This window comes from Thermoascus crustaceus (assembly GCF_041956765.1).
Source record: "Thermoascus crustaceus strain CBS 181.67 unplaced genomic scaffold VTN00scaffold_5, whole genome shotgun sequence".
In the NCBI taxonomy this organism is placed as follows: Eukaryota; Fungi; Ascomycota; class Eurotiomycetes; order Eurotiales; family Thermoascaceae; genus Thermoascus; species Thermoascus crustaceus.
Window position 1 is genome coordinate 1841082 of NW_027192531.1, and position 24002 is coordinate 1865083.

At 51.0% G+C, this 24002-nt stretch overlaps 9 protein-coding genes across 9 annotated transcripts; 6 read left to right on the forward strand and 3 right to left on the reverse strand.

Annotated features, from left to right (window-relative positions):
- Positions 1-775: 775 nt before the first annotated feature.
- On the forward strand, positions 776-2324 carry VTN00DRAFT_8178 (uncharacterized protein; the record flags this gene model as incomplete). The annotated part of the gene is made up of 4 exons (XM_069435003.1): positions 776-950; positions 1012-1091; positions 1192-1930; positions 1987-2324. The coding sequence occupies 4 exons, from the start codon at positions 776-778 to the stop codon at positions 2322-2324; spliced, it is 1332 nt and encodes a 443-aa protein (XP_069286444.1).
- Positions 2325-4362: 2038 nt separating this feature from the next.
- VTN00DRAFT_8179 (uncharacterized protein) lies at positions 4363-5765 on the reverse strand (the record flags this gene model as incomplete). Its single annotated transcript, XM_069435004.1, has 4 exons — positions 4363-4388; positions 4453-4800; positions 4913-5524; positions 5582-5765. 4 exons carry the CDS (start codon positions 5763-5765, stop codon positions 4363-4365), a joined length of 1170 nt encoding a protein of 389 aa, XP_069286445.1.
- A 2074-nt stretch (positions 5766-7839) lies between these two features.
- Positions 7840-10402, forward strand: VTN00DRAFT_8180 (uncharacterized protein; the record flags this gene model as incomplete). The annotated part of the gene is made up of 3 exons (XM_069435006.1): positions 7840-8964; positions 9230-9641; positions 10140-10402. The coding sequence occupies 3 exons, from the start codon at positions 7840-7842 to the stop codon at positions 10400-10402; spliced, it is 1800 nt and encodes a 599-aa protein (XP_069286446.1).
- A 1187-nt stretch (positions 10403-11589) lies between these two features.
- Positions 11590-13096, forward strand: VTN00DRAFT_8181 (uncharacterized protein; the record flags this gene model as incomplete). Its single annotated transcript, XM_069435007.1, has 2 exons — positions 11590-11880; positions 11933-13096. 2 exons carry the CDS (start codon positions 11590-11592, stop codon positions 13094-13096), a joined length of 1455 nt encoding a protein of 484 aa, XP_069286447.1.
- A 1060-nt stretch (positions 13097-14156) lies between these two features.
- On the forward strand, positions 14157-14722 carry VTN00DRAFT_8182 (uncharacterized protein; the record flags this gene model as incomplete). Its single annotated transcript, XM_069435008.1, has 2 exons — positions 14157-14315; positions 14381-14722. 2 exons carry the CDS (start codon positions 14157-14159, stop codon positions 14720-14722), a joined length of 501 nt encoding a protein of 166 aa, XP_069286448.1.
- Positions 14723-16099: 1377 nt separating this feature from the next.
- VTN00DRAFT_8183 (uncharacterized protein) lies at positions 16100-16981 on the reverse strand (the record flags this gene model as incomplete). Its single annotated transcript, XM_069435009.1, has 3 exons — positions 16100-16290; positions 16376-16553; positions 16721-16981. 3 exons carry the CDS (start codon positions 16979-16981, stop codon positions 16100-16102), a joined length of 630 nt encoding a protein of 209 aa, XP_069286449.1.
- A 1787-nt stretch (positions 16982-18768) lies between these two features.
- On the forward strand, positions 18769-19488 carry VTN00DRAFT_8184 (uncharacterized protein; the record flags this gene model as incomplete). The annotated part of the gene is made up of 2 exons (XM_069435010.1): positions 18769-18878; positions 19005-19488. 2 exons carry the CDS (start codon positions 18769-18771, stop codon positions 19486-19488), a joined length of 594 nt encoding a protein of 197 aa, XP_069286450.1.
- A 2783-nt stretch (positions 19489-22271) lies between these two features.
- Positions 22272-22675, forward strand: VTN00DRAFT_8185 (uncharacterized protein; the record flags this gene model as incomplete). Its single annotated transcript, XM_069435011.1, has 2 exons — positions 22272-22550; positions 22637-22675. The coding sequence occupies 2 exons, from the start codon at positions 22272-22274 to the stop codon at positions 22673-22675; spliced, it is 318 nt and encodes a 105-aa protein (XP_069286451.1).
- Positions 22676-22966: 291 nt separating this feature from the next.
- On the reverse strand, positions 22967-23857 carry VTN00DRAFT_8186 (uncharacterized protein; the record flags this gene model as incomplete). The annotated part of the gene is made up of 1 exon (XM_069435012.1): positions 22967-23857. One exon carries the CDS (start codon positions 23855-23857, stop codon positions 22967-22969), a length of 891 nt encoding a protein of 296 aa, XP_069286452.1.
- Between the last annotated feature and the right edge of the window lie 145 nt (positions 23858-24002).

Consider the following 24002-nt stretch of genomic DNA (forward strand, 5'->3'; position numbering starts at 1 on the left):
GATCTCCTCCGTGCTGGGCCCACTCCCTGAATCTTGTCTATTAGTTCTTGACCACCCACGTCTATCTGTATCTACTCGTGGTTATCTACAAAAAGAAAAGCGCCCTTGATGTCTCCTTACATCATGGACGTCGTCAAGTCGGTGTAAGGACCCGAAGGACAACCCTATCACAGAGATCGCCGACCGTTTCCCGCTCGCTGCCGAACCGGCGCCGACGCCACCCGCTGCGCATCAGGCTATCTGCAACCTCAGCTTTGCCCCATTGTTTTCTTCAAGCTTTTTTCGGGAGGTTGGATCGTTGATCGTCTGCAGATCTGCCGCCTGGGATCCAGTATGTGGTGGAGGGCTTCTGAATCTGGCCCTGCTGGGCTGGCCGCGTCGCCGCCCGTGTCCTGGAATGGGTGTTTGCAGGAGTAGTTAGCATGCGTTGCCCATCTGACATGTACAGGTTGCGGCGCGGTACTTTTTCTGTACTTTTGTTATACCCTGGTGGCCTTGCGGAGGACGTTGTTGTCACGAACAGGAGCTGTTGCTGCTGAAAGTGCTGAAACGAGCTACTGCTGCTTTCCTTTCTTACACGCCTCGTGTCTGTGACGGTCGTGGGTTCCTTAGATTTTGCTTTCTGTTCTGCCTTACTATGTTCTTGTGATACCCCAGAGTACTTCGTTCTTAGATTTCACCGAATCCTTACCGTCGTTTCACTTTTTCGAATCCACCATTTTGAGAAGATTATCTTGAGGATAACGAGCTCGAATAACGAGCCAAGGAGCCTGACATGAACGCCAAGATCGAGATCATTTTCAACGATGGGTCCATGCAGCATCCTCGACCGAGGGGTGATGGCTTTCCCCTCTTTCTCGGCGATGATGGGGTCGATGGAACCGTTGTCGTGTCCGGCCCTGACCTTGGCGCGGCTGGGGGACCAGATTCCCTAAAGATCACCTTGGAAGGTTGGTCTGGCCATGTCCATCCCGAGTCTGTGGGGTTCTGACTGATGTGCTCTTGCTTCAGGTGACTTGCTCAATGTTATCAGTCTTATGGACGTAGACTGGCCGTCATCAGAGCTATATCGGATGCAGATGGGGCAGAAAGTATGTCTACCTATCTGTCTACCCACCTAACCTATGATTTGTAAATTGTTCCACATTATTGGCATACTTTCTTCTGACACAGGTCCAACAACCGTTTTAGCTCCTCCATTTGACAGATAACCGAGTACTTCAAGATTCAAACGGAGCAGATAACGCTGCAGCATCGTTTCCGTTCCATTTCGATATCCCTCGCCAGATCCTTACCCCCAACGGTCTGAAGCCTGGGACGGATCTGGTTCAGTCTCTACCCTCTTCTGTGCACGTCTCGTTTGACAACTGCAACTACAATCCGCACCACCATGGATGTCGGGGAAAGTCCAATGTCAATTACAGACTTCGTGCGCAGGTCGTCAAAGCGGGAAACATAATCGCGGAGGCCGCTCGCCCGATATCATTGTATCCCACTCTGCAGAAAGAGCCCCCGGTATGCACCAGTGACTTTCCAGGAGAGTATGCACTTTCTGCGTCAAAGACGATCCGGACCTTCTTGACCTTCCGCCGTATGGGTGTGCTTTGCATAGAAACAAGCGAACCGTCTCCTTTCGAGTTCCACAGCATGAAGGATGACGCCTCTACAACCATCAATATTAGGCTGAGGTACCGTCCAATACATGGCCATGTCGATGGGATTGAGTCTCTGAAACCGGTCTACGCCACTGTCAACTCGAAGTTGCAATCAACAACGTTTGTATCTGTTGTGCCACGGCAACGCCTGCCCACTTGTGAGGAAGCAGACAAATCGCCGTTTGTTACCAAACATTGCAGTACTCACATGCGGCACAAGCGAAAGCTGAGATTCGCTCCGTGGAGGCAGGCAGTGTCTAAAGAGGGCACTTTCAGTATGCTCAGCTCGCGTACAAAATGGACGGCATGACTGTTCGCTGACTTCCAACAGACAGGGATCCCCCATCGGCGGCAAACCAGGAATGGGAATCGGAAGCTACCCTGGTAGTCGAATACACAGGGGATGACTATCCAGAGCCTACCTTCATGTCGTCTTTGGTATCGCGGAGATATACTCTCCACATGCACGTTGAAGTCGAATGGCTCGGACATCATACAACATTCGAATTGCAGGTCCCTGTGCAGGTTCGGTACAAAAGCAAACCTTCGTCCCGACCCCAGGAAGTTCTGCAGAGTTCGGTAGATGAAGGGACAACGCTACAGGAGTTATCAGATCGAGTTGATACCGAGCTCCAACTCCGCGATGGACCTCCGATATACGTTGCGTAGTGCGCAGAATTCGAACGGCATAATATGCGTTGTATATTAATGACAACCAGGATAAAGTCCGGCGAAAATGGCACCATTATACCCCGATGTTACCCTGCAATTGCATGCCTGCCACTTTTTGCTTTTTTTCTTTCTTTTTTTTCGATTGATAACGACAGCATGTGATTTCATGAAGATAGATTTCCTTTTAGTTTTTAATTCACCAATAGAATTGAAGATAAACAGTATTTTTGCTCACCTTTAGACACTGGTTTGTCTATTCAGAAGAATAGAAGCTTTGAAATTGACAGTTTGCTGTTCCGTAACAGTCTGGTAGTCTGTACAAATCCCTGTGTATGAAATCTGTTCTTTTGACCCTCTGTACGTTCCTCGCATAAATCATGGCGTAGCTTCACAGAAAATAATGAAACAAAGGTTATATTCTCAATTCCCCCATTTTGTGAGGGTGACATTCGATGTCTGAGTCTTTGTCACACAACAGCCTTGGTACGTACACACCCCCTAGTTCATTCATTCATTCATCACATCCCAGCTTCCGGGTAAGAGGGAGAGAGGGTATGGGGATGGAGGGAAGTAGGTTTAGTTCGAGCAGCTTTAAAACATACATACTTCTCTGTTTTGCTCCTTCACGGCGTTGATTATTGGTTTCCACGGGTGGATAATTGCCATTACGCCACATACGACTCAAACACGTTCATTCCTTTTTTTTCCCATCTGTCGATTGTTGGTGTTGATCGAACTTGGTACTGGTTTTAGATAAGTAAAGTATTTGAATCCAATTGGCGTTTATTTTCCAACCCCTCCCCGAAAAGGCCTATTACATAAGATAGTTAATTAACTACATGATTCTTAGATCTCTTTATCGATTTTTCTTTTTCATTTCCTTTTTACTTTCCTTTCTTTGTTACTATATCCAGCTGTGGCTGTCGGACCTTCTGAAACAGTTCGACCTTACATAGAAACGTGATGTATTCTTCAGTTAAATAGTAAATACTAGGCGATGCATGGCAATATATCTACCAGGGGGCACTAACTTTTAAGCGATGCACCCTTTACCTAAGGCATTAGGCACCCAGAATCAAGGTCCTCGATCTCAGATCCAGCAAAGAAATTACCTACCTAACCTAGGTAACTTAGACGGTAGTTTATTTTTTTTTAACTACAGTAGATCGACTCTTTTTCACCGCTTTAGTGCTTAATAATAAAGACGGTACTTTTGTTTCACGATCATCCTTTGCTTGCACAGTACCCTTCGGACTTTGTTCGGACCCCCATCGGTGTGACTCGTGAGGGGATTTTTGTCATCCTTCCAATCTGTTTCACTTTCTTGCCTGGGACTAAGCTACTAGATAGGTAGGCACCCCACCCCGTAAGAGAGCCAGAAAGCATGTTATCGTTTATGTCATGTGATTTGCAGATATGGATGATATTCATGATTGATAGTTATGTACTGGATATTATTAATAATCAGTATACACAGTGTCGGGTTAAATTTCCACTGAGAGCCGAAATAGGAAAGCCAGTAGTAGAGGTACTTCCAATTTAGGTAGGTACCTACCTAGCCTTGGCAGCAAGCCCTGTACCGTAGGCGGCACGTGGAAGGAGGGAGAATCTAGAGATGGCTAAAGGGTATGGATGATATGCTCCTTTTAACTATGATATTTAGTAGTAAACTATTATCTACCCGGTCCCTGGGACGAGAGTAGGATAGAATCATGACGAGATTATGGCGATATCAACTCCAGGGAACTCCGTTCTCGCCTTGAATTTCGAAGAACAGTTAAGAGGAATATTTACAAGGGAACAGGAGGGGTGGATGGATGGATGGACGGACGGATGCTAATAGCAGCTCTATAAGGTAGGGTAAAGCCAGGACAAAAACGGATTCAACACATGCAATAGCGGATTTAGGAGGACGAAGGTTCTTTTTGTTTCGCGGTTCGCTCCGAAACTCCTCAAAAGAGCAGACCAAGGCTGCAATCGCTTATCGTAAACTAACCGGGGAAGAAGAAGGGAAAGGGAGATGAGGGCGAGGAGATTAAGGGTTCAGACGGACATAGTTGCCTGCGTGGGAAGTTAGCGATCTGCGATCCCACAATCGGTGCGCATGCCGATAGGGCAATCATACCTGGGAACTGTCCCTCCACACCGTTGATCCTGCCAGTCCACCACTCGTTCTCGTTATTCGTCCGTTGCACGACCTCGATGATGTCTCCGGCGGAGAAGCTCAAATCGCCAGCCGCCTGAGCCTCGTAGTCGTAAAGAGCCGTGACTGTCTCCACAGGAGCAGCAAGCCGCGAGGGCTTCGGCCTCGGGGGTGGTGGTGCAGGCTTTGCCTTTGCAGCGGCGCTGAGCGTGCTGCTGCCCGTACTGTTCGCGCGTCCGATCACAGTGGATCCGGCGCCCGGAGTCTCGGAATAGGGGAGGGGGAGGGTTATTTTCGGCAGGATCAGATGAGTGGCGACGTGATGCGAAGCTACTCTTACTGTCAACACCCAGCTTATCTTCCTTGCCCGGTGGAGTCAACTTGGTGCCTGGTTTGCGTCCCCCGGAAGTTTTGAAGTGGACGATTGTCAAGTCCTCCGCACGTTCTTTGACGTCCCCGCGCTTCTTGTGGAACGCTTCCTCGACATCCAGTGTGAGATCGAAGTAGCCGATGTTCATTCCCTGCATCTTCTCGTGCAGCGTGTAGAACACATTCAGTTGCATGTAGTAGAAGGATTGGAACAACGGCCTGATGAATTCTGCTTCGAGGGCGAAGAGCTTGGGCAGTTCATCCTTAAGCAGATCATTGTAGTAGTTGTATTCCTGCGTTGCCTGCTCCACGTCGTTCTCGGCCTTGTAGAGCGCCTTCTCATCCTTCAACGACTTGTCCTTCTTCTCCTGCAGCTTCTTCAGCGTTGCACGGTGTCGGTCGTAATCTAGTTTCTTGTGCTCGCGTTTGACGGCAACTTTACGGATAACCTTAATGACCTCGAGTAGCTGATCGGCGGGGCTGATGACACGGCTCTCGATCATCTCCAGTTCCGGCTGGAGTGTCTCCAGGAGTTCGCGGACGATCGCCTCGTATTCTTCGCACGCTCTTATTCCTTCAGGGTTACCCTCGGTCGTGTATGTACTGGGGTCGGAGGCACGGCCAGAAATTGGTTTGTATAGTTCCGTCATGGCCTTGGAGAACTCGATCTGGTGGTTGAGCATGCCTGTAGCCTGCGGTCAGCACCCGGAGGCTGCCTTGACGATAGTGTCGGGCAGCGTACCGTTGATGGCCTCAAAGTACTTCTTTGACTCATCATGCAGCTTCTTGGTCTCCTTCTCCAACTCCTGGAACCGCCGCTCTGCATCGGTATAGACCGGGTCCTTGGTGTTCTCTCCAATGTTGAACTTGGCCTTGAAGGTCTGCGGCGCCCGGACAAAGCTTTTCTGTATGCCCTTCAAACTCATCTCGGGATTCCCCTCAGGCGGTGAGGTAACTGGCGGAAGCGCTGGAAAACACCGAGGGGTAAGGGTCGTGAGGAGCGTTTAGGGTGACGGAAGGGGGTGAAGTCTGGCCTTTCTCCTAGACAGCCACGGTAGTGGGGGGGAAAGGGCCTCTTGTATCCGTTTGCGCCGCAGCCCAGATCCCCCAACCGGAGACCGTCCGTTTGCCGTCTGCGCTACCTGGAGCGGAGAGCTCGAATGACGATTCGTTTCCCTTGGCACTTGTGGCTGGGTATGACATAAAGGACGCTCGTAGGGCTTCGGCCAACGGCGATCCACGGGGCGACTGAGGCTGGGGCGTGGTTAGCCTTTCGAGGGCTGAGACGGTCTCTCCTGGGCGTGCACTAGGAGGAACTACTGCAGCGGTGATTCGGTTGTATCCGAGCAGGGATTATGATCGAGAAAAAAAGAACCTGGTGAGCAGGATGCGGAGGATCTCCCTGCAGAAAGATGACTGATGCAGATGCAACAGCTGGCCGTCACGTGTAGATTCACATGTGAGGTTGGGTTGGGTGGCGCTCTCCCGGAGCGGACGAGCCGAAGTCCTGCCGGAGTGGTAGAACCTCCAACCTCACGGACAGACGCATATCAAGCTTTATATATTCCCAATTACTTCCATGCGCAATGGCCAGCATCTATCTGGCAGATGGCCCCTCTTGATGACCTGGAACCTGCTTTGCTGTCCTTGACGAGCCAACGTGTACTTTGCTACACCGTCAATTCCGTGGTTGAGCCAACGGATGTCCATCGACATCACAGGCGCTGAACCCATACACTCACAGGTAGTCAACAGGCCGCAGTATCATGAAAGAGCAATACTTTTGCGAAAACGAAGGAATTCACATTATCATGCACACATCTAATTCTGTCCAATTCGAGAAGTACCATTCCCTCGGGTTCAGAGTCTAGACAAGATCGTCGACTATTGCAATGCTTGACCCATTTGAACCCGAGCCTACTTGTGGTCCTTGCTTTGTCAATAGGTAAGGAGCACTTTAAACTGTACTCCGTACTTCAATAGCTCCCTTACTATGGTTAGCAGGGTTGCACCAGGGGCAGAGAATATACCGTTTAGGCCTTATTATTAATATCATGGCATCTCGCGAGGTCCCGGTGGCAAGGATTGCACATGTATAAAGCTGCGTTTACAAAATCTCGCTTTACCATAATCATATGCATGATTAATGCACCCGAGGCTGCTCCAGCCACAGACGGCCACGTTATTCGCCCTACAATGGTCTTCCAAGAATAGGTCACACGGTCGAGACTGCAGGTCAGGCCCCTAGATGACGAATATTTCTGGGAAGACCCTTGTGTCTCGTCTTAGGGCAGTACGTAACTGCATACGCAGTACCACTGTATGTACAATTCTTGTGGCAATGCTAATGATGACCACGATGGGAAATGCTTCTGCCTGCGGGCGACCGGTGACTGGGCTCAGGCAACATTGAATCAGACGCCGGTACTTTACGACTGCAACTTTCTGATGCCAACCATATATCCAAGTACCTGAAGCTGAGTACCGACGAGCGTTTTATGCGGGGCAGTGTACTCCACGCATGTTGAATGGTCAAAATATAACTCTCAGCACCCAGACATCCGGAACTCTGTTATTAAGGTGCCTGACTTCTCAGGCTGTGGGGTGGCGTACATGTATATTTTACTTTCAACGATCTACCCCACAGGGCAACTCTCGCAGCACGTACAGAATAACGGTGTTTCTACACAGTAGTGCCATCATGCCATGCGAACACGTCCACTTGGCGAGCGCGTCGACTGTTCTGGATGACCGGATTAGCGATCCGGGACAAAGAAAGGCCGATTCCGTGCCCAAACGGGGCAGGAAGCACCGACCGATCAGATAAAGCCGAGGAAAGAGGCCCGTGTGTCACGCCAAGCGCGAAGTGATATAATCAGATCCCAACTTTTTCCGCCCCAAGCAGACTTTCAACTACCCCTGCTCACCAGCTGCGTCTCAGCACTCTCCATCAACTGAACGCATCTCCTCCCATGGTACACGTGGAGAACCCTTAACAATATGTCTAACCTGGCACCTTCTGCCTTGAGACAGGCGTCTCGAGCGTACGCTCGACGACTGCCGTCAAACGGCCTGCTGAAGACTCCCTCCCTGCGGATGCTGGCTGGGACGGGAAGCTCGGCTGCCTCCAGGCGTTCCTATGTCTCTGAGACGAAGACTGGCAACGCTCAGGTCAGCGTCGAGACGGCAATCAAGGCCGAGCAGAAGGCTTTTATGGACCAGACCGGCGTCCAGCCGCAGAATGTCCAGCTCCCGGCCTCAGCAGTGGGGGCTGACGCCTCCATGAGCCCGCAAGCGGGCATCCTGAAGCAGGCCACCATCATGGACGAGGGAAACCGTCCTATCTACCTCGATATGCAGGCGACGACGCCTACCGACCCTCGTGTGCTCGACGCTATGCTCCCCTTCCTTACGGGCGTCTTCGGCAACCCTCACTCGAGGACGCATGCCTACGGTTGGGAGACGGAGAAGGCCGTCGAACAGGCGAGAGAACATGTTGCGAACCTCATTGGGGCCGACCCCAAGGAGATCATCTTCACCAGCGGAGCCACGGAGAGCAACAACATGAGTATCAAGGGTGTTGCGAGATTCTTCGGGCGCTCCGGAAAGAAGAAGAAGCACATCATCACTACCCAGACCGAGCACAAGTGTGTGCTCGACAGCTGCCGACATCTTCAGGATGAGGGTTTCGAGGTGACCTACCTCCCTGTGCAGAACAATGGCTTGATCAGGCTGGAGGACTTGGAGGCGGCTATCCGCCCCGACACCGCCCTGGTCAGTGTCATGACCGTCAACAACGAGATTGGCGTGATCCAGCCTATCAAGGAGATCGGTCAGATCTGCCGCTCCAAGAAGGTCTTCTTCCACACGGACGGCGCTCAGGCGGTTGGAAAGATACCGATTGATGTCAACGAGTGGAACGTGGACCTGATGTCCATCTCTGGCCACAAGATCTATGGACCGAAGGGCATTGGTGCGTGCTACGTCCGCCGCAGGCCCAGAGTCCGTCTTGACCCGATAATCACGGGAGGTGGTCAGGAGAGAGGTCTGCGCAGTGGCACACTTGCGCCGCACCTTGTCGTCGGTTTTGGTGAGGCGTGTCGTATTGCCAAGCAGGACATGGAGGTAAGTCTTTCCTTTATCTTGTTTCCAGTTCTTTTCAATGCATTTTGGCCCTTTCCCGTGCGGAGTCTGGATGATTATATGCTCTAAATATGCATGGCTTTCTGAGAGATGCTGGTATAAGCGTGCACGCCTTCGGGCGTGGCCATGCTTCCCAATGATTGCTGTAGCAGGGGTAATGACAGGCTCCGCATTTTTCTTGCCTTTCTTACTTCGCGCTAGTCACTGGAAGCCTGTGAGGATCCGGAGTCACTGACCTTCTTTGCAGTATGACGCGCAACACGTCAGCCGCCTCTCCAAGAAGCTGCTGGACGGGCTTCTGTCCATGGAGCACACCATGCTGAACGGTGACCCCGACCGTCACTACCCCGGATGCGTCAACGTCTCCTTCGCGTACATCGAAGGAGAGTCCCTCCTGATGGCTCTGAAGGACGTTGCGCTGTCGTCGGGCAGCGCCTGCACGTCCGCGTCCCTGGAGCCCAGCTACGTGCTCCGCGCGCTGGGCAGCAACGATGAAAACGCCCACAGCAGTATCCGCTTCGGTATCGGACGCTTCACGACCGAGAGCGAGATCGACTATGTGCTGAAGGCGGTGCAGGATCGGGTGCACTTCCTGCGCGAGCTGTCCCCGCTGTGGGAGCTGGTGCAGGAGGGCATCGACCTGAAGACGATCGAATGGAGTCAGCATTAATTCACGGATATACGCACACGATCATTTGGAGGGGGGATCTTCGGCGGGTTTGCGATCTCTGAACCACAACGCTGACGTTTCATGTTCTGTTTCCTGTTCCTGTTTTGAGTCTGGTAGCTGTGTTTTTCAGCGGTTTTCCTAAGCGGTCATGGATGGGCGTTGGCATGATGTATACGAACGCAGCTACTGCGACGCGGTCTTGAGATGTATGTATGTATACGTAGGTAGCACCAATCTGTACAAAGCATTCGTTAAAGTGGAACTTGCGTAGTCTGTAGTCTGTCGGAAGCGCAGGAAACATAGGAAACATAGGAAGCGCGCGGATAAGAAGCGTCTGCGTCTACCCGATGAGTACCTTGAGATAGTCTCTACGGAGGCCTCCGTGCGGAGAGACGGAGTCGGAGGGCTCAGGAACGTGTGGTCTGACAGACGCGGCTCTGGCCGGGGAGGAGATGGCGGCGGTGGAGCCGCTCACAGCTCACCGCAGGCCCAAATGGGGTGGCGTGGGTGCAGGCGAACGTGGCCGAGGCGACGCTGCGGCGGGCCGTCGGCAGCCGTGCGACGCCGGAGCTTCTCTCTCTGCTTGCCACGGCCTCCGGTTCATTCTCTAGCACCCGCGCTATCGTCGCCCGGCCAGGCCTCCCCTCTCGCTTCCACCCGATGGCGTCGCTGGCGGGCGCGCGACAGCCAGCGCTGCCCGTTAAGGTTCCCCGCAGCATGCGCTCCATCAGTCGATCTCGTGTAGCGTAACCTCTGTCGAACCTCCATTATTATCCCGTTCTCCCCATCTTCTTTGTCTTCTTGCCTACCGCCCGCCCGACATGCCCACTCGCGGGTCGCGGTAACTGAGGTTGATGATGATAGATGATGATGCGCAACCCGGTGGAAATTGTCTCATGTTGGCTCGATGCGGTTCCGTGGGTGTTGAAGACGACGCCTCTCCTCACCCCGGGCCTACCAGACAGCGTTTTTCTCCTCAGCGCCCTTATCTGATTACTCATATGGCCGGATAAATCTGTTTTCTCATGGAATATTCTCTCCCCAAGATGGGACCTGGCATCGGAGCCCGTCCGATCTCCAGCCCGTATCCCAGATGCTTCTCAGCCTGGACATCGGTGGCCGACACATTTAGCTTCCAAGAGGCTTGCCGGGACGGTCCTGCGACTTCGCTCTCCCCTGGCTCTCTTTTTTTTTCCCGCAATCCTGTGCAAGCGAGGCTTCCGTGTCGCGTGAACTTTTTTTCTTCTTCTGAAATCCCCTTCTTTAAACATCTGTAGGCATTCGTGCCCTCCTACTACTTTCGCTTTCTCCCTCCGGGGCTTCCGTTCTACTTCCCCCTCATTCGAGTCCCACCGTCGACATTCGTCATCAGATCCCCCCTCACGCTTCTCCTCATAAGGCTCATATGTAGTCTTTTGACTACTGAGGGCCAGAAGCTCGGGTGACGTTCGGACCCTGTACCTTGCTGGTGTACTGTACTGTACATCCTGACGGTTCCGGTGTGTCTCGGGCAGTTCTACTACTCTACTTAAATTAAGTAGGTAACCTAGGGAGACGGTCCGGCCCTGATCTCCGTCAATTCACACACTCTCCGCACCTTTTTTCTTTTTTAGGCGAATGTATCTTCACCTCCCTCGTCTTCTTCATAATCTCGCCTTCACCGTGGCAGATTGCTGAGTCCTCTCTCGCCCTCCACGGTTCTTGGTCTGCTTTTCTCCGACTCCCAGGGTTGTGAAACGCCCACTGGGTACCTGATCTCAGATTTGCCTCCGTGCTTCGGAGCGTCCCCCAAACTTTCAGGGAACCTGTCACCGAGGCCGCACGTGAGCGGAAATCCATCTCCATCCTTGCTGCATTCACTTGTCAATCCCTCTTTCTCTCATATCTTCTTTTTCTCTATCTTCTGTTCTTCCTAAGATACCCCTTTCTGCATTGCAATGATCCCTCCAATCCCTGTCCTGGCGGACTACGGTATCTCGCCTGACCGTGGCTTCCTCCCCCCAGAACCGCCACTGGACATCATACCGGATCCGTACTACGCCAAGTGGGAGGCGATAGTCTCCAACCTCCAGGCGCTTGTCCTCAGCAAGAGACTGCGCCAGACTATCGACAATCTCCCCGTTCTCTCGACCTCCTATCTGCATTCGGATGCAGAATGGAGAAGGGCCTACGTCGTGCTGGTCTTCATGCTGCATGGCTATGTCTGGGGTGGCGACAAGCCTGCAGAGGTAGGTTTCTGTTGTTGGATAGGCAAGTCGTACGGTACTGATGATGCTCTAGATAATTCCTCCACAGATCACAATCCCGCTCTTTGAAGTCTGCGACTATCTGGAACTGCCTCCAGTCGCCACATATGCTGCCGTCTGTCTCTGGAACTACAAGCCCATCTTCCCAGATGAACCAGCGGACGACCTCGATAACCTCGCCTGCATCAACACATTCACGGGGTCTATGGACGAGCAATGGTTTTACCTGGTCTCGGTAGCCATTGAGGCTCGCAGTGCCCCGACTATCCCGTTGATGCTGCAGGCAATCGCTGCCGCTCGTGTTGGCAACACCAGGGTTGTTACAGAGTGTCTACAGAGCTTTGCAGAGACGTTGGACGAGGTTGGCACACTTCTGACGAGGATGTATGAGAACTGCGATCCTCACGTCTTCTATCATCGTATCCGCCCTTTCCTCGCTGGCAGTAAGAACATGGCCGATGCAGGGCTTCCCAAGGGACTGATGTACGATGACGGTAGCGACAAGGAAGACTACCGCCAGTACGGCGGTGGAAGCAACGCGCAGAGCTCCATCATTCAGTTCTTCGACATTGTGCTGGGTGTTGAGCACCGGCCTACGGGTGTGACCCGCAACGACGCCGCCTCGAGCGACGAGGATGGTGTCGCTCCCAAGCCGCGGCACAACTTCATCCATGAGATGAGGACATACATGCCAGGCCCTCACCGTCGGTTCCTTGAACACGTCAGCACTGTTGCCAACATCCGCGAGTATGTGGAGAACCGTCGTTCTGACAAGGCTTTGTGCATGGCGTATGACGCCTGCTTGGCGATGCTGCGTGCCCTCCGTGACAAACACATCCAGATGGTGTCGCGATACATCATCGTCAAGTCCAGAGAGTCGAAGGGTCAGTCGCGGTCCACCAGTCCACGGCCTGCGCCTGCAGTGAACTTGGCGAATGTGAAGCATGAGGGAAGCGGCAAGAAGCTGCGTGGAACTGGAGGAACGGCATTGATCCCGTTCCTGAAACAGGCTCGAGATGAGACCGGCGAGCCAGCTATCGACGCGTGGGCGAGGCGGTTGCTGAGCAATGGGCCTGCAGACTCGAGCTTCGCGGCCCTAAGCAAGGTTGACGAGCATGCGGATGGCCACATCGAGGTCGTGGGCCTCGCTGGCACGTGGGCGATGGACGACAGTGAAGGTGGCATATGCCATTGGTGATTTCGAACATACCCCTCCTCTCCTATCTTGCTTTCACCGTGTGTACGATGCGGACGAGTTTCTTTTCTTTTATGCTTTGTTTTTTTTATCGGTGTTCTTGGGCTGGCAAGTCGCCGCCATGGGCGTTCATGATTAATGGCATGTTCTTGCGGACGTCTCGAATTTCTCCTGTTCTGCTGCTATCTGCGGACGATTCTTCATCTCATGTACTAGGGGTTCGGAGGCTCAAAAAAAGGGCGTAATGATTTGATTTTCCAATTTCCATCCAGACGAGCGAGCTCTATTAGTGCCTACCATTACCACCGAGTGGGCTAGCAAGGGAATTGACCCGGAGGCCAAAGACGTCTATTTCCTTATCAGTTTCTGCTTTTTTGCTTCTCAGCCTTGGCTTCACTCACTGTTCGTATGTAGGTACTAATCTAACACCCACCAATAGTGATGGTGATGGTGGTGATGATGATGATGCAATACCACCAACGCCAAGGACCTGACCTGACCGCAGTACGTGGCATCCATTAATTAGCAAACAAGTAAGCAGCAAAATTGCGAGTTCAATTGACACAGCCACCTTAGGTACGCAGTACACTCTACTCACTGCTCGACTTGTGACGAGAGACAAAAAGGGCAGGCCGAGAAGGCATCACGTGCCTCACTGACATCACCACTTGGGGTTCTTGGCAGGGTCCCCCTGGACGGTGATATCATCGATCACATTCCCGTTCCCAGAGCAGGATCAGGTTGAACGGTTGAATGGTATCATGTCGTGGCCGGAGTGGGTATGGTGGTGATTAATACCGTTTTCAGGTTGTGAGGCAAGGTAGGTAGTGGTGGGTTAGTTACGTCCAGGGACAGGGACAGGGGAGAGAAGGAGGTATATAAGAAGGGGTTCCATCGTCCCTGGGTGTTTTTTTTTCTCTTTTTTAGAAAGAAGTAGATAAAAGCACATATTCTTAATTGACCTGCGTTTACACACATAAACAGACATTTTCATTCATCTGTCAAATACCGAATACTACTTGCATATTATATTAATCGACTACCATCGATTGATTTGATCACCATGTCTTCCTCCGACAGCAGCACTGGTAGTGGTGGTGGCGCAACGTCTACCATCAAGTCCTACATCGACCAAGCAGCCGGCGCAGCGCAGAACCTTGTGAATTCCGTTACCGAGTCTGTGATCGGGTCTGGTAGCAACAACTCCTCTTCCTCTGACAAGGTACGAACCTACCTCTTCCCTCCCTCTCCATAACCATCCATATCATACTAACGAAACAAACCCAGGACTCCACCAACAACCCCAAATACGACCAAACCGTCGGCTCCCTCAAAGAAGCCACGGGAAACCTGACCGGCAACCCCTCCCTCCGTCGCGCCGGCGAGGAACAGAACGCCGCCGGCAAGGCCCACGAGGCCGAAGCCCAGCTGAAGGATTGGGGCCAGGGCGTGTCGGACCGGGTGCAGGGGCATCTGGGGGCCGTGGGGGCGGCGGTGGCGGGGGATCGGGAGGAGGAGGATAGGTGGAGGGCGGTGCATGATGAGGGGAAGAGGAGGCAGGAGGGGGTGGAGAGGGATGTGGAGAGAAGTCAGGGGGCTGAGGAAGAAAGGAAAGGGGGGGGGAAGTGAGTGATTGATTTGTTGGGAGTTGGTGAAGGGGGTGGATGATGTGGTATGAGTATGGTATGTATAAAGATGTGGGGATGGGGATGATATAAAATTACCTTGTCTATTTAATGATGGATATCCCGTGTTGAGTTGATTCGCTCCGTGTATTTATGATGTGCGAGTATGTACTGTATGTGCAATAATACCTACGTATATTGTATTACTTGATATCTCTGGGAAAGATTGATGATCTTGTTTTGAGCAATACAGAGATAGATAGGTAAAACCATCATTCAGATATCTGCGAGCAGCTCTTTCCTTTCATCATAGCTGAGATTGATTCTGAGAGTAGGGACGCGACCAGGTCCGCTGGTCGGGTCCAAAATCGGCGGGTTTTATTTGACTAGGTCTGTATAATTTTATCTGTGGATTCTAATCTAAAACCCACAGGAATAATCCGCATCTTTACGGGAAAGACGGAAGACCCTCAATATATATACGAGGGAAATGACTCTTAAATAGGGTTCGATTTCAAGAGATCAATATATCTGCCATTTTCATGACTTCACAGGTTTGGTCGTCTTAGGATAATCCGACGGCGGCCAGTCTCAGTAGGATGTAAGTTCTCACCAGCTAATGTGACAGAATAGTGAAATCGGCGTTTGATGGTATTGGAGAGCACTTGTCTCTGTTGCTGTCCAGGCACCACAGAAAAGCGCTACACTTCGATGCAGTATATCAAAGTAATTCTGGGCGTTGTGTACAAAGAGCCTTGACAACTCACGGCGGAGTCAGGCATAAAGGGCTGCCTGAAAATATTGAAATAAGTTGCACGGACAGGGATCTCATTAGGCACAATTGGAATCCTTGATACCTCTGCGCAGAGGTCCGTGTAAGGCGATAGTTCAGCAATTGCCATAATAGCTGAGAATGTTGTAGTAGGTGATAGAAAGACGTGTTGAATCGTAAAGCTAGAAGTAAGATTCCGAAGGTACATAGTAAAGAATATAGAGCTGTAGGACCTCAGTGTGGACAACATTTTGGGTGGTATCACCATTATCATCCTCTGGCAACAAAACAGATAGGTTCTGTGCATCCGTAGTTCTTGAAAACGCAACGCAGAATTGACCATGTGCAAAGACGGATAGCAGAGGTCAACTCTAACATGGGCTCATTGATCAACATGGCAAAGGCTAGCTGGACAGGAAACTGCAGGCGGGGTATTATGGAGAGGTCGAGTGCGCTGTCTATCAGCTGCTGCAAGCTGAACGGCAGGACCGGAGAAGCCTGCAGAGAGCAAAGTGACCATTCTCTCCTGCGAACCGCAATGCTCTCTCGTATTGCATTTCACCAGGACCTTCTATCTGAGCTCCAGCATTGATTAGCAATTGCACCATGTCAATGCGGCCGTGTTCTGCTGCGCCTTCGAGCGCTGTTCTGCCGTCCTTTTTTTGCCGGAGCAGCATCGACATCTGCGTGGGCGTCGAGGAGCATGTGAGCAACGTCAATAGAGCCCACGATTGCGGCAGTTTGCAGTGCTGTAACCCCGCTGTCATCGCTTGGAGGAGCGTTGACATCAGCGCCGGCTTCTAAAAGAATTGTCACCCTTTTCAGCGGCAGCCTGAAGCGCGGCACGTCCATATTTTCCTTTTCCCGGAGAGTTTATTGATGCACCTGCCTTGAGAAGAATCATCACCAGTTGAACATCTGTCTTGTGCACAGCTTCCACGAGAGTGGTTCTTAAAATCCCTTCAGAAGGAAAAGCCCCTTTTATAATGGTATTTGGATCTGCTCCAGCGTTGAGAGTTCCACCATCGAAAGGTTTCGCTTCTCGATAGCCAATTACATCATTCTGAAATGATATTAGTGAGCGCTCCTTCTTCTGCATGAGATAACTTGTCGATGCGGGAGCATTGACATTGATCCCAGCAGCCAGAAGAAGTTGGACCATTGCAACCTCTCCGGTTATGACTGTAGCATCCGACAAGCCTCGATACGAGCGGGACAAAAAGCCCGTACAGCTTCATGAAGTGCGGTATCACCATCTTCATCCCGTGCGTCAACTTCTGCTCCTGCTAGAAGGAGCATATTGATGATCTGGGGATTTCCTTTGCGAGCGGCCATATGAAGAGCGCCATCCTTGGAGAATGTCGTGGTCGCATTCACGTCTACGCCCTCTTGTATCAGAATAGCGAGAAGATCGACAAACTCCTTGTGCACGGCATACTGTAAGGGGCTGTAGGATCGGTAAAAGCCACTGGTCATCTGGGCTCTTGCCATTTTGGGGAAAGCACGGCGAAGGACTTCTATGATGTTGGCCTTCCCATCTTCGAATGCTATTCGAAACAGCGCTTCTGCAAATGCCTCGGTGGTAGGGCCAGAGAATGCCAAAATCCTTTTGAAAATATCAATATTATATTGGAGCCAGCCAGCGAGCCGAGTCCCTATGTCCTGAAGCTCGGGTAGGAAAAGATTGTTTGAGTAGAAGTAGACAACGGTCATTAGGGCGTCTAATGGCGAATTATGAAGCATAGGGTTGAAAATGGTCCAAGCATCTATGGGCTGCTCTTCAATATTTCTTCTCAGAATGCGAGGTAATAGACTGGAACTGCGATTTTTGTCGTGGTATCTGACTTGTAAGTAGTTGTCCAAATCAGACCATCGCAAAGAAGTTAATGGCAGTTGTACAGCTCTGATGCAGGCCGATAGACGAGCAATCAATGTCACAGAAGGTTATTTCGAGAAGAGAAAGTGTAGCTATACAAGTTCTTAGCTTTCTTTCTAGACTTGTTTCTATGATATGCATATGGTTACCTTGGTGCCCAAACAAAGTCCGGAATTGAAGCCATGGAACATTCTCAGTTCGAATGATATCTAATCGCCCCTGAGATGGGGGCGAGCAGAGAAAGAAATTGCTTGGTAGTGGCTCCCATGCGGACTGGAAGCTGTATCGCGCGGTTTGCTTTCGGACCTTCTCCGGTGGGACTAATTTGCCGTCCTGGTACACGTCCGTCTCCTTTCCCTCCCTCTTCCCCTTGAGCACATGATAGCCGACCGCCTTCCATTCCTGACTCTTCGAGTATTTGGCAAAGCCCCATTCTTTGAACTTCTTCTCGTATTGTGCTTTGCTAATAGGAGGTACTCAGTCCTGCTCCCCTACACGATGTACCAGAGCAATAATACTGGCTTGAATCAACAACTACTTCAAGAAGTTGTCGAGTCGGTCAGCGATGACGTCGTCGGATGCGCTACAACACTTCACGGTAAATTGCACAGTAGTCCGGAAGGAGCTGCAAACAGTAACAGTGCGGAGAACGATCCAGCAGCAAAATGCAGAAGCAGATCGAAAATTCCAGCTGTAGCGCGTGACTAACGGCACAAACAACACGGGACAACCCCAGACAACCTCCCCGCACCAGAGTGGTACCCCGGCTTCGGGGCTTTTGCCCGAAAGAGACTCCCCGAAAACAACTTCGTCGCGACTTCTGGTGATCAATTCCTTTCTCGTCTCCTTTCCTCCGGACCCCGGGCGACCTTTTTTTATACCACGGCTGGCCTAGCGGTGGACTGGACGCCTGGAACTTGGAAAGAAGCTCAGCTGGCTTGTGCCGGTGGGATGATCGGCGGTTCTGTTTACTCAACTTGTGCGAGAGGAAAGCCCAGTGGTGTTTTGTGGAATTGAGTCTTACGGCTACGATACGGAGGACCTTCCGGATGACTATCTGGTTCTCCACAGGATGAATTTTTGGACCTCGGGGTTCTTACTGTATAATACAGTACAAGGTGAAGGACCTAGAACTGGTAAGATGCCAGCAAGTAGATGTCATGTTAATTGATTGCCTGTGACTAACTAACGCACAATACAATGATGGCGTCTAGGTCGTTATTTCGGCAGGCACTATTACCGAATTATGGAGTATAGATCTTCATGTTCCTTTAGGATGGGACTATGTCGCGCATGAGAAGTGAGCACTATTGATCTCTCACACCATCTCTTGATTTGACGCTCCTCCAACTCCCATGATTTTTTCCCCCTATATATGCTCTACTCTGGCGCCGTCGAGGCAATGCGTTTGCTAACCCTGCTGCTCCTTGCTGCGACCGCGATTGCGGTCCCTGAATTGGGCAAGAGGCAAAACCAATCCGGGTTCAATTGGACCTCTTTTACAGCAGAGATGTACGTCCATCTCCTTAGTCTTAGCCTCTCCTTATCCCTCTCCTTATATTTTTATTTCCCTTTCTTTCTTGGATTTTAGAAGCGACGCAAAAAAATCGAGAGATTGCTAAAAATCAACCCACACAGTGCATCCTATGCAAAGAACCCCCCATCCACAGGCGGCGTCCCCTCAGACCTCTTCCCAACCAAGACCGCCAACTTCGGGAACCTCCAACCTCCCCCCTCGTCGCTCGTCCCGATCATCATCACGGCCGTACCTCCCACTGTGCTCCTAGACCTTGTCAATCCCGCCGCGCGCAGCTCTCTGGCGAACGAGTTCAAGGCCGGCAACACCCCGGGCTGGTACCAGAGCCTGCCGCCGGACGTGAAGAGCTACTTCTCCGTCGTCAAGTCTCAGATCTCGGAGGGCGCGTTGACCGCTACCACGGGGCTTGCGTTCCAGACGACACGTCCAACAGTGACGGGAACAGGAACAGATGGCGCTGCTGGTACCGCTGCGGCCGCTTCGTCGAGCGGGATGGCTGCTCCTGTCCGTCCTACCGGTGCTGGTCTCTTGGCTGCCAATGTCGCTGGGGCCCTTGGTGTGGTTGGCTTGGCTCTAGCTCTTTGAATGGGTCGGATCGGACGGGAAACGGGGCCCTGTCTTTGAAAAAACTACTCTGGATATGATGTTTATGCGACATGTGGAATGACTGCTTGATGAGATGAGGAGAGCCGGGGTATACTGCACGCTTCGGAGGGCCTTTTACAAAGCAAGTTAACGATGTTCATGGGAAAAGCTGGTTTCTATCTACTTAGATATAGCGCTCTAGAGTACATACACATACAGCACGTAAATTAGACAGTTTACATTGAGATCTATAATGTAGGTACCTATCAACAGGATCATCGAAGATCATACAGAATGCAGATACAGCTAGTGTGCAGTCTGCAGTCCCATAGGTAGACATATCTCACTTCACATCGTCGCATCATCCAAACGTCCATTAGGATACAGCAGATGGAAATGTTGCCTCTTCCCGCTCCACCAAACGCACAAAAGCACCGCACATCCTAGGTATTGCCATCGCGCCGATACATGTCCGGTATCCGATACCCAACCATGGGTTGCTGTTACTTAGTAAAAAGAAGTAAAAGCCATGCATCATGCATGCATACGTGCATGCCTGGCTCTGCTAAGTCACATGCTACGCACAGGTAGGTAGAATGTAATACATTAGCAGGCTGGCGAAAACAAGCTTCTCTCCCTCTTCTGCAGTATGCTCGTGGGAAGTTCGAGCTGTGATGGATGGGGATGGATGGATTGGCGGCGCCCGTAGCCCTGGGAAGGTTTCAAGAGCGGGTGGGTCTGCTAGTGTACTACTGTACAGTATGATTTGTACGGTGACCTCCGCATGGAGCAGTTTCAATCTTGGGACTTTTACAAGTTGTGGATTGTGTAGTGGGCCTTGGGATCACAGAATACTGGGGTTTAGTCTGTTCTCTGCCCCCATATACGGGCGGACGGGGGAAATGGGGTAGAGTGGGGTACGGGAAAGTCCGGGGAAAGCAGAGAAGATAGAAGTGAATCCAAGATGTTGAACATAACATTCAAAAAACCATAGTAAAGAAGATAAAAAAAACAACATCACATGTCGTTTTTTTTTTCTGTCGGCCCGAGGTTCCTGGCAGATAGATACTTAAACTTCCAGGTCGCAGTAGTACAGAAAGGGACCTGTGATCTGAATTTCAGCCACAAAGTCAAAAGTCAAAAGCCAAGGAAATGCAAGAAAGAGTGTGGGTTCTGCCATCTGCACCAACTACCTAATTAACTCAGATCTTGTTTCCGCCGCCGAAAACACGTCGTGATCTGCATCGATATGGCGTCAATGTAGAGAGGATGTCGGAGGCTGGACCCGGAGAGAAACGAGGGATAGGATATGATGGTCCACAGGTTAGGCATCTGTCCAGCGTCTGGGGTACAAATGGACAATGCCTAGACCTTGGCGCATCGCATTCCCCGCGGGGAGGAGGCAAATCCCCGGTATTTTCCCAGCCCACATGAACGGACATGTAGGAACAGTGTGAGTATTTACCTAGGCAAGTTGAAGACCGATGCCTAAGATGTGAGAAAATGGCGAGAGATATCATTCGACCCCGCATTGGTGCCATGCGCTACCGGCAGGGATAGGAGTACTCTGCACTGTTCATCACCGATAGGTTGCTGGTTGCTGTCAAGGCTTGTTTGGGCAGAAGTCTGTGCGTATAACGGGGTTTAAGCGTGGAAGGGTGGAGATTCAGCCACAGTGAGGTCCTGGGAACTTGGTCCAGTAGACCTCTGGGAATTATGGAGTATTCTTCAGGTGCTTATGCTCTGTATGCAATATCCCCGTTTCTCTGTCTGGTAATGTAAGATTCTGATATCTGGTGAGTCAAAGATCGGAACTTCCAGTTATGGCTGATACGATCGGCGACTGCTGAAGAAATTCTCAGATCTGTCAGAGTGAAAGGACACTAGGATCCGAAGAGAAGAAATCATGAGGCAGAAACTATCAATGACTAGTTAGCATGAATTAAAGAGATTGGGAGATAGAAGGCCAGGCAACCAGAGAAGAACACTATCAACCCTGACGGACATGGCTACCAGCGTGTGATCGTGCAAGCCACCAACCATTGTCATCTGCAGTATTCACCGCGTATATTCCAGAGGTAACGTATCGATCTAACGCTATCCATTGCCTGCATGTATCCCAGAACGTGGAGCGGTCCAATGGGCCCGATTATTGTTCTTCCTGGTCTGTATTCAACTCAACTTCATTCGGGGCCACGAGGTGCGATAAATGGATCGTAATCATATATGCCGAATTCCGGCTTTCAGATCCCAAAGACGGTGCCGTTTCTAGCTGCATAAGCACGGAGAGATTCTGAGTCTGATAGAACCTGGTCCGGGTCCAGGCCTGTTCACAGCGCAGATCTCTTTCTCCATGAGGCAGGTTCCGAACTGCAAGACGTAAAGATCGGCACTCTTTCTCCCCAGAGACTAAAGCGCTCATTGATGATGTCTCAGAGTATACTCCGTAACTGTAGAAGCAGAATAGAATCTGGGCCTGTTGAGGTACTGCGTGCGGCGGGACACGCTGTTGGTGGATCTAGACGCGGTACTATCATGTAAACAGATCCGTTAGCATTGGACATGACCAGAGGCGGGGGAGATTGAGCCTTCCTAGGTATAAGAGCTGTAGTTAGTGAGATATGGCACAGTATTTTCCTATCAGATGTCCTATTACCCCGACGCTTTCTTGCAGTCAGCAATTGAGGAACATCAGCGTCGACCTAAAAAGTTCAACTAGAAACGCTCTCTCCGCCCGCACGAGAAACAACCTACCTCACCAAAGAGAGCGCTACTCCTCCAAAATGCTCCTCACCAGACTCTTTCCTCTATTCCTCTTCTCAACCTTCACTCTGGCTGCTCCAGCACCCAACCCAAAGGCCAATCCAGCACCGATCCCCGTGCCCTTGCCCCAAGAGTCTGGCGGCCTTCTCGAAGACCTACCCGTTATCGTCGACGGCATCAAGGAGCTGTTGACCCCGGACGCAATCAGCGAGTTGAAGGATATCTTGAAGAGTGCGCATGCGCTGCTCACGCCCGATTTTGTCAACCAGACAACGACATTGATTAATGATGCCACGCCGGTGAGTTTCTTTGTGCCATAGAATCGAGTAAATTGGGTATGTGTAAGGTAGTAGGATTGCTAATTTGTGCTATTCTTTATTTGCAGCTGGTCGCGCTCTTGTCAAAGGCGTTGGAAGGGTCTTGAATGAAGACTTCTCGCAAGCACAGGGGCATGAGATGTACAATTGAGGGGCTAAGTAAAATGAAATTACGTACATAATGAGGATATGACTTGGGAAATCTTAGATACATTTTTTATAGGAATTAATTGGTTTTTTTAAGATTCTATGAAAGATGAGATTTTGCATACTTCATGTTTAGGTACTAATTATATGCCTGATTATATACATGAAGACAAATGAAAAGAAATAACACTTTAAGACGTCACAATTGGTATTAAAGGAGAGAAATAATCGTATTAAAGTACCAGCGATGGCTAGAGCGTGTTGCTCATGTGCCGACGAAATTCTTTCAACCGACATCTCTGTGGATGCGAACGAATGAACTTAGGCAGGCCGGGATACATGGCCACCGCGAGTCCCATCGTAAATCTGTAAAAGCACCGACTTGCCTTCGTTGACTCAAGCCCATATCCCTCTCGAATTTGAGGAGGCAGCATCTCAGTCGTCACCACGCGAGTGAATGGCTTAAGTGCTCGGATCCAGCCTGGCAGGTCCGTGTTATGCAGTAGGTCCTTCGCAGCAGTCCTCGCCTCGGGGGGAGTCTCGAGTTTTTCGACTTTCTCATCCCAGTATGTCCAAAAGGCCTGACGGTCCTTTGGCCATGTTTCAGGCGGCAAGCGAAGTGCCGTGGTGAGCAGAGTGTACTCTCGATATACCCTCTCGGCCGTACGGTAGTCGACTTTGCCATATATTCTCTGGTAGAAGTCTGTGGCTGTTGCATAAAAAGTTGCAGCAATCCACAGCCGGACGTCTGGGTCCTCGGCGTAGTTATCGCTCCCTTTGAGTGGAGCTCGAGAGCGGTTGATCATATCAAGGACTGCTTTCTTTTCGTCCCTGGTTCCGGATGCCAAGCAGTACATATAGGTGATCGTGGCCTGAAGCCCCTCTAAGAGCTGAGAGGCAAGGTTGCTGTTCTGACTTGCTTCCTTTGCCACACCGGGTGTAGCTGCTTGTAGCAGGATAGCGACTCCACCGCCAGTAAGGAGAATGCCTTCGCGCAAGATTTTAGGAACCTCTTTGAGCTTTTCCAGAGCATCGAGAAGTTCCGATTCAGCTTCCGCACTACCAGAAACGGCATTTGCCGACTCTGCCTCAGCCTTCTCCTCTATATCGGGAATAGGAGATGCCAATTTTGTCTCTGCCATAGCTATACTTCCACCGTCTCTCGTTTTGCGGTTTAGAATTAAGACACCAATATGGAATTATTGCACGATTCGAATGACAAGGTGTAACGACATTCTATCACTCTGCGGAAATGTCAAAAAGGCGCTTTCAATTGAGTGGAATCAG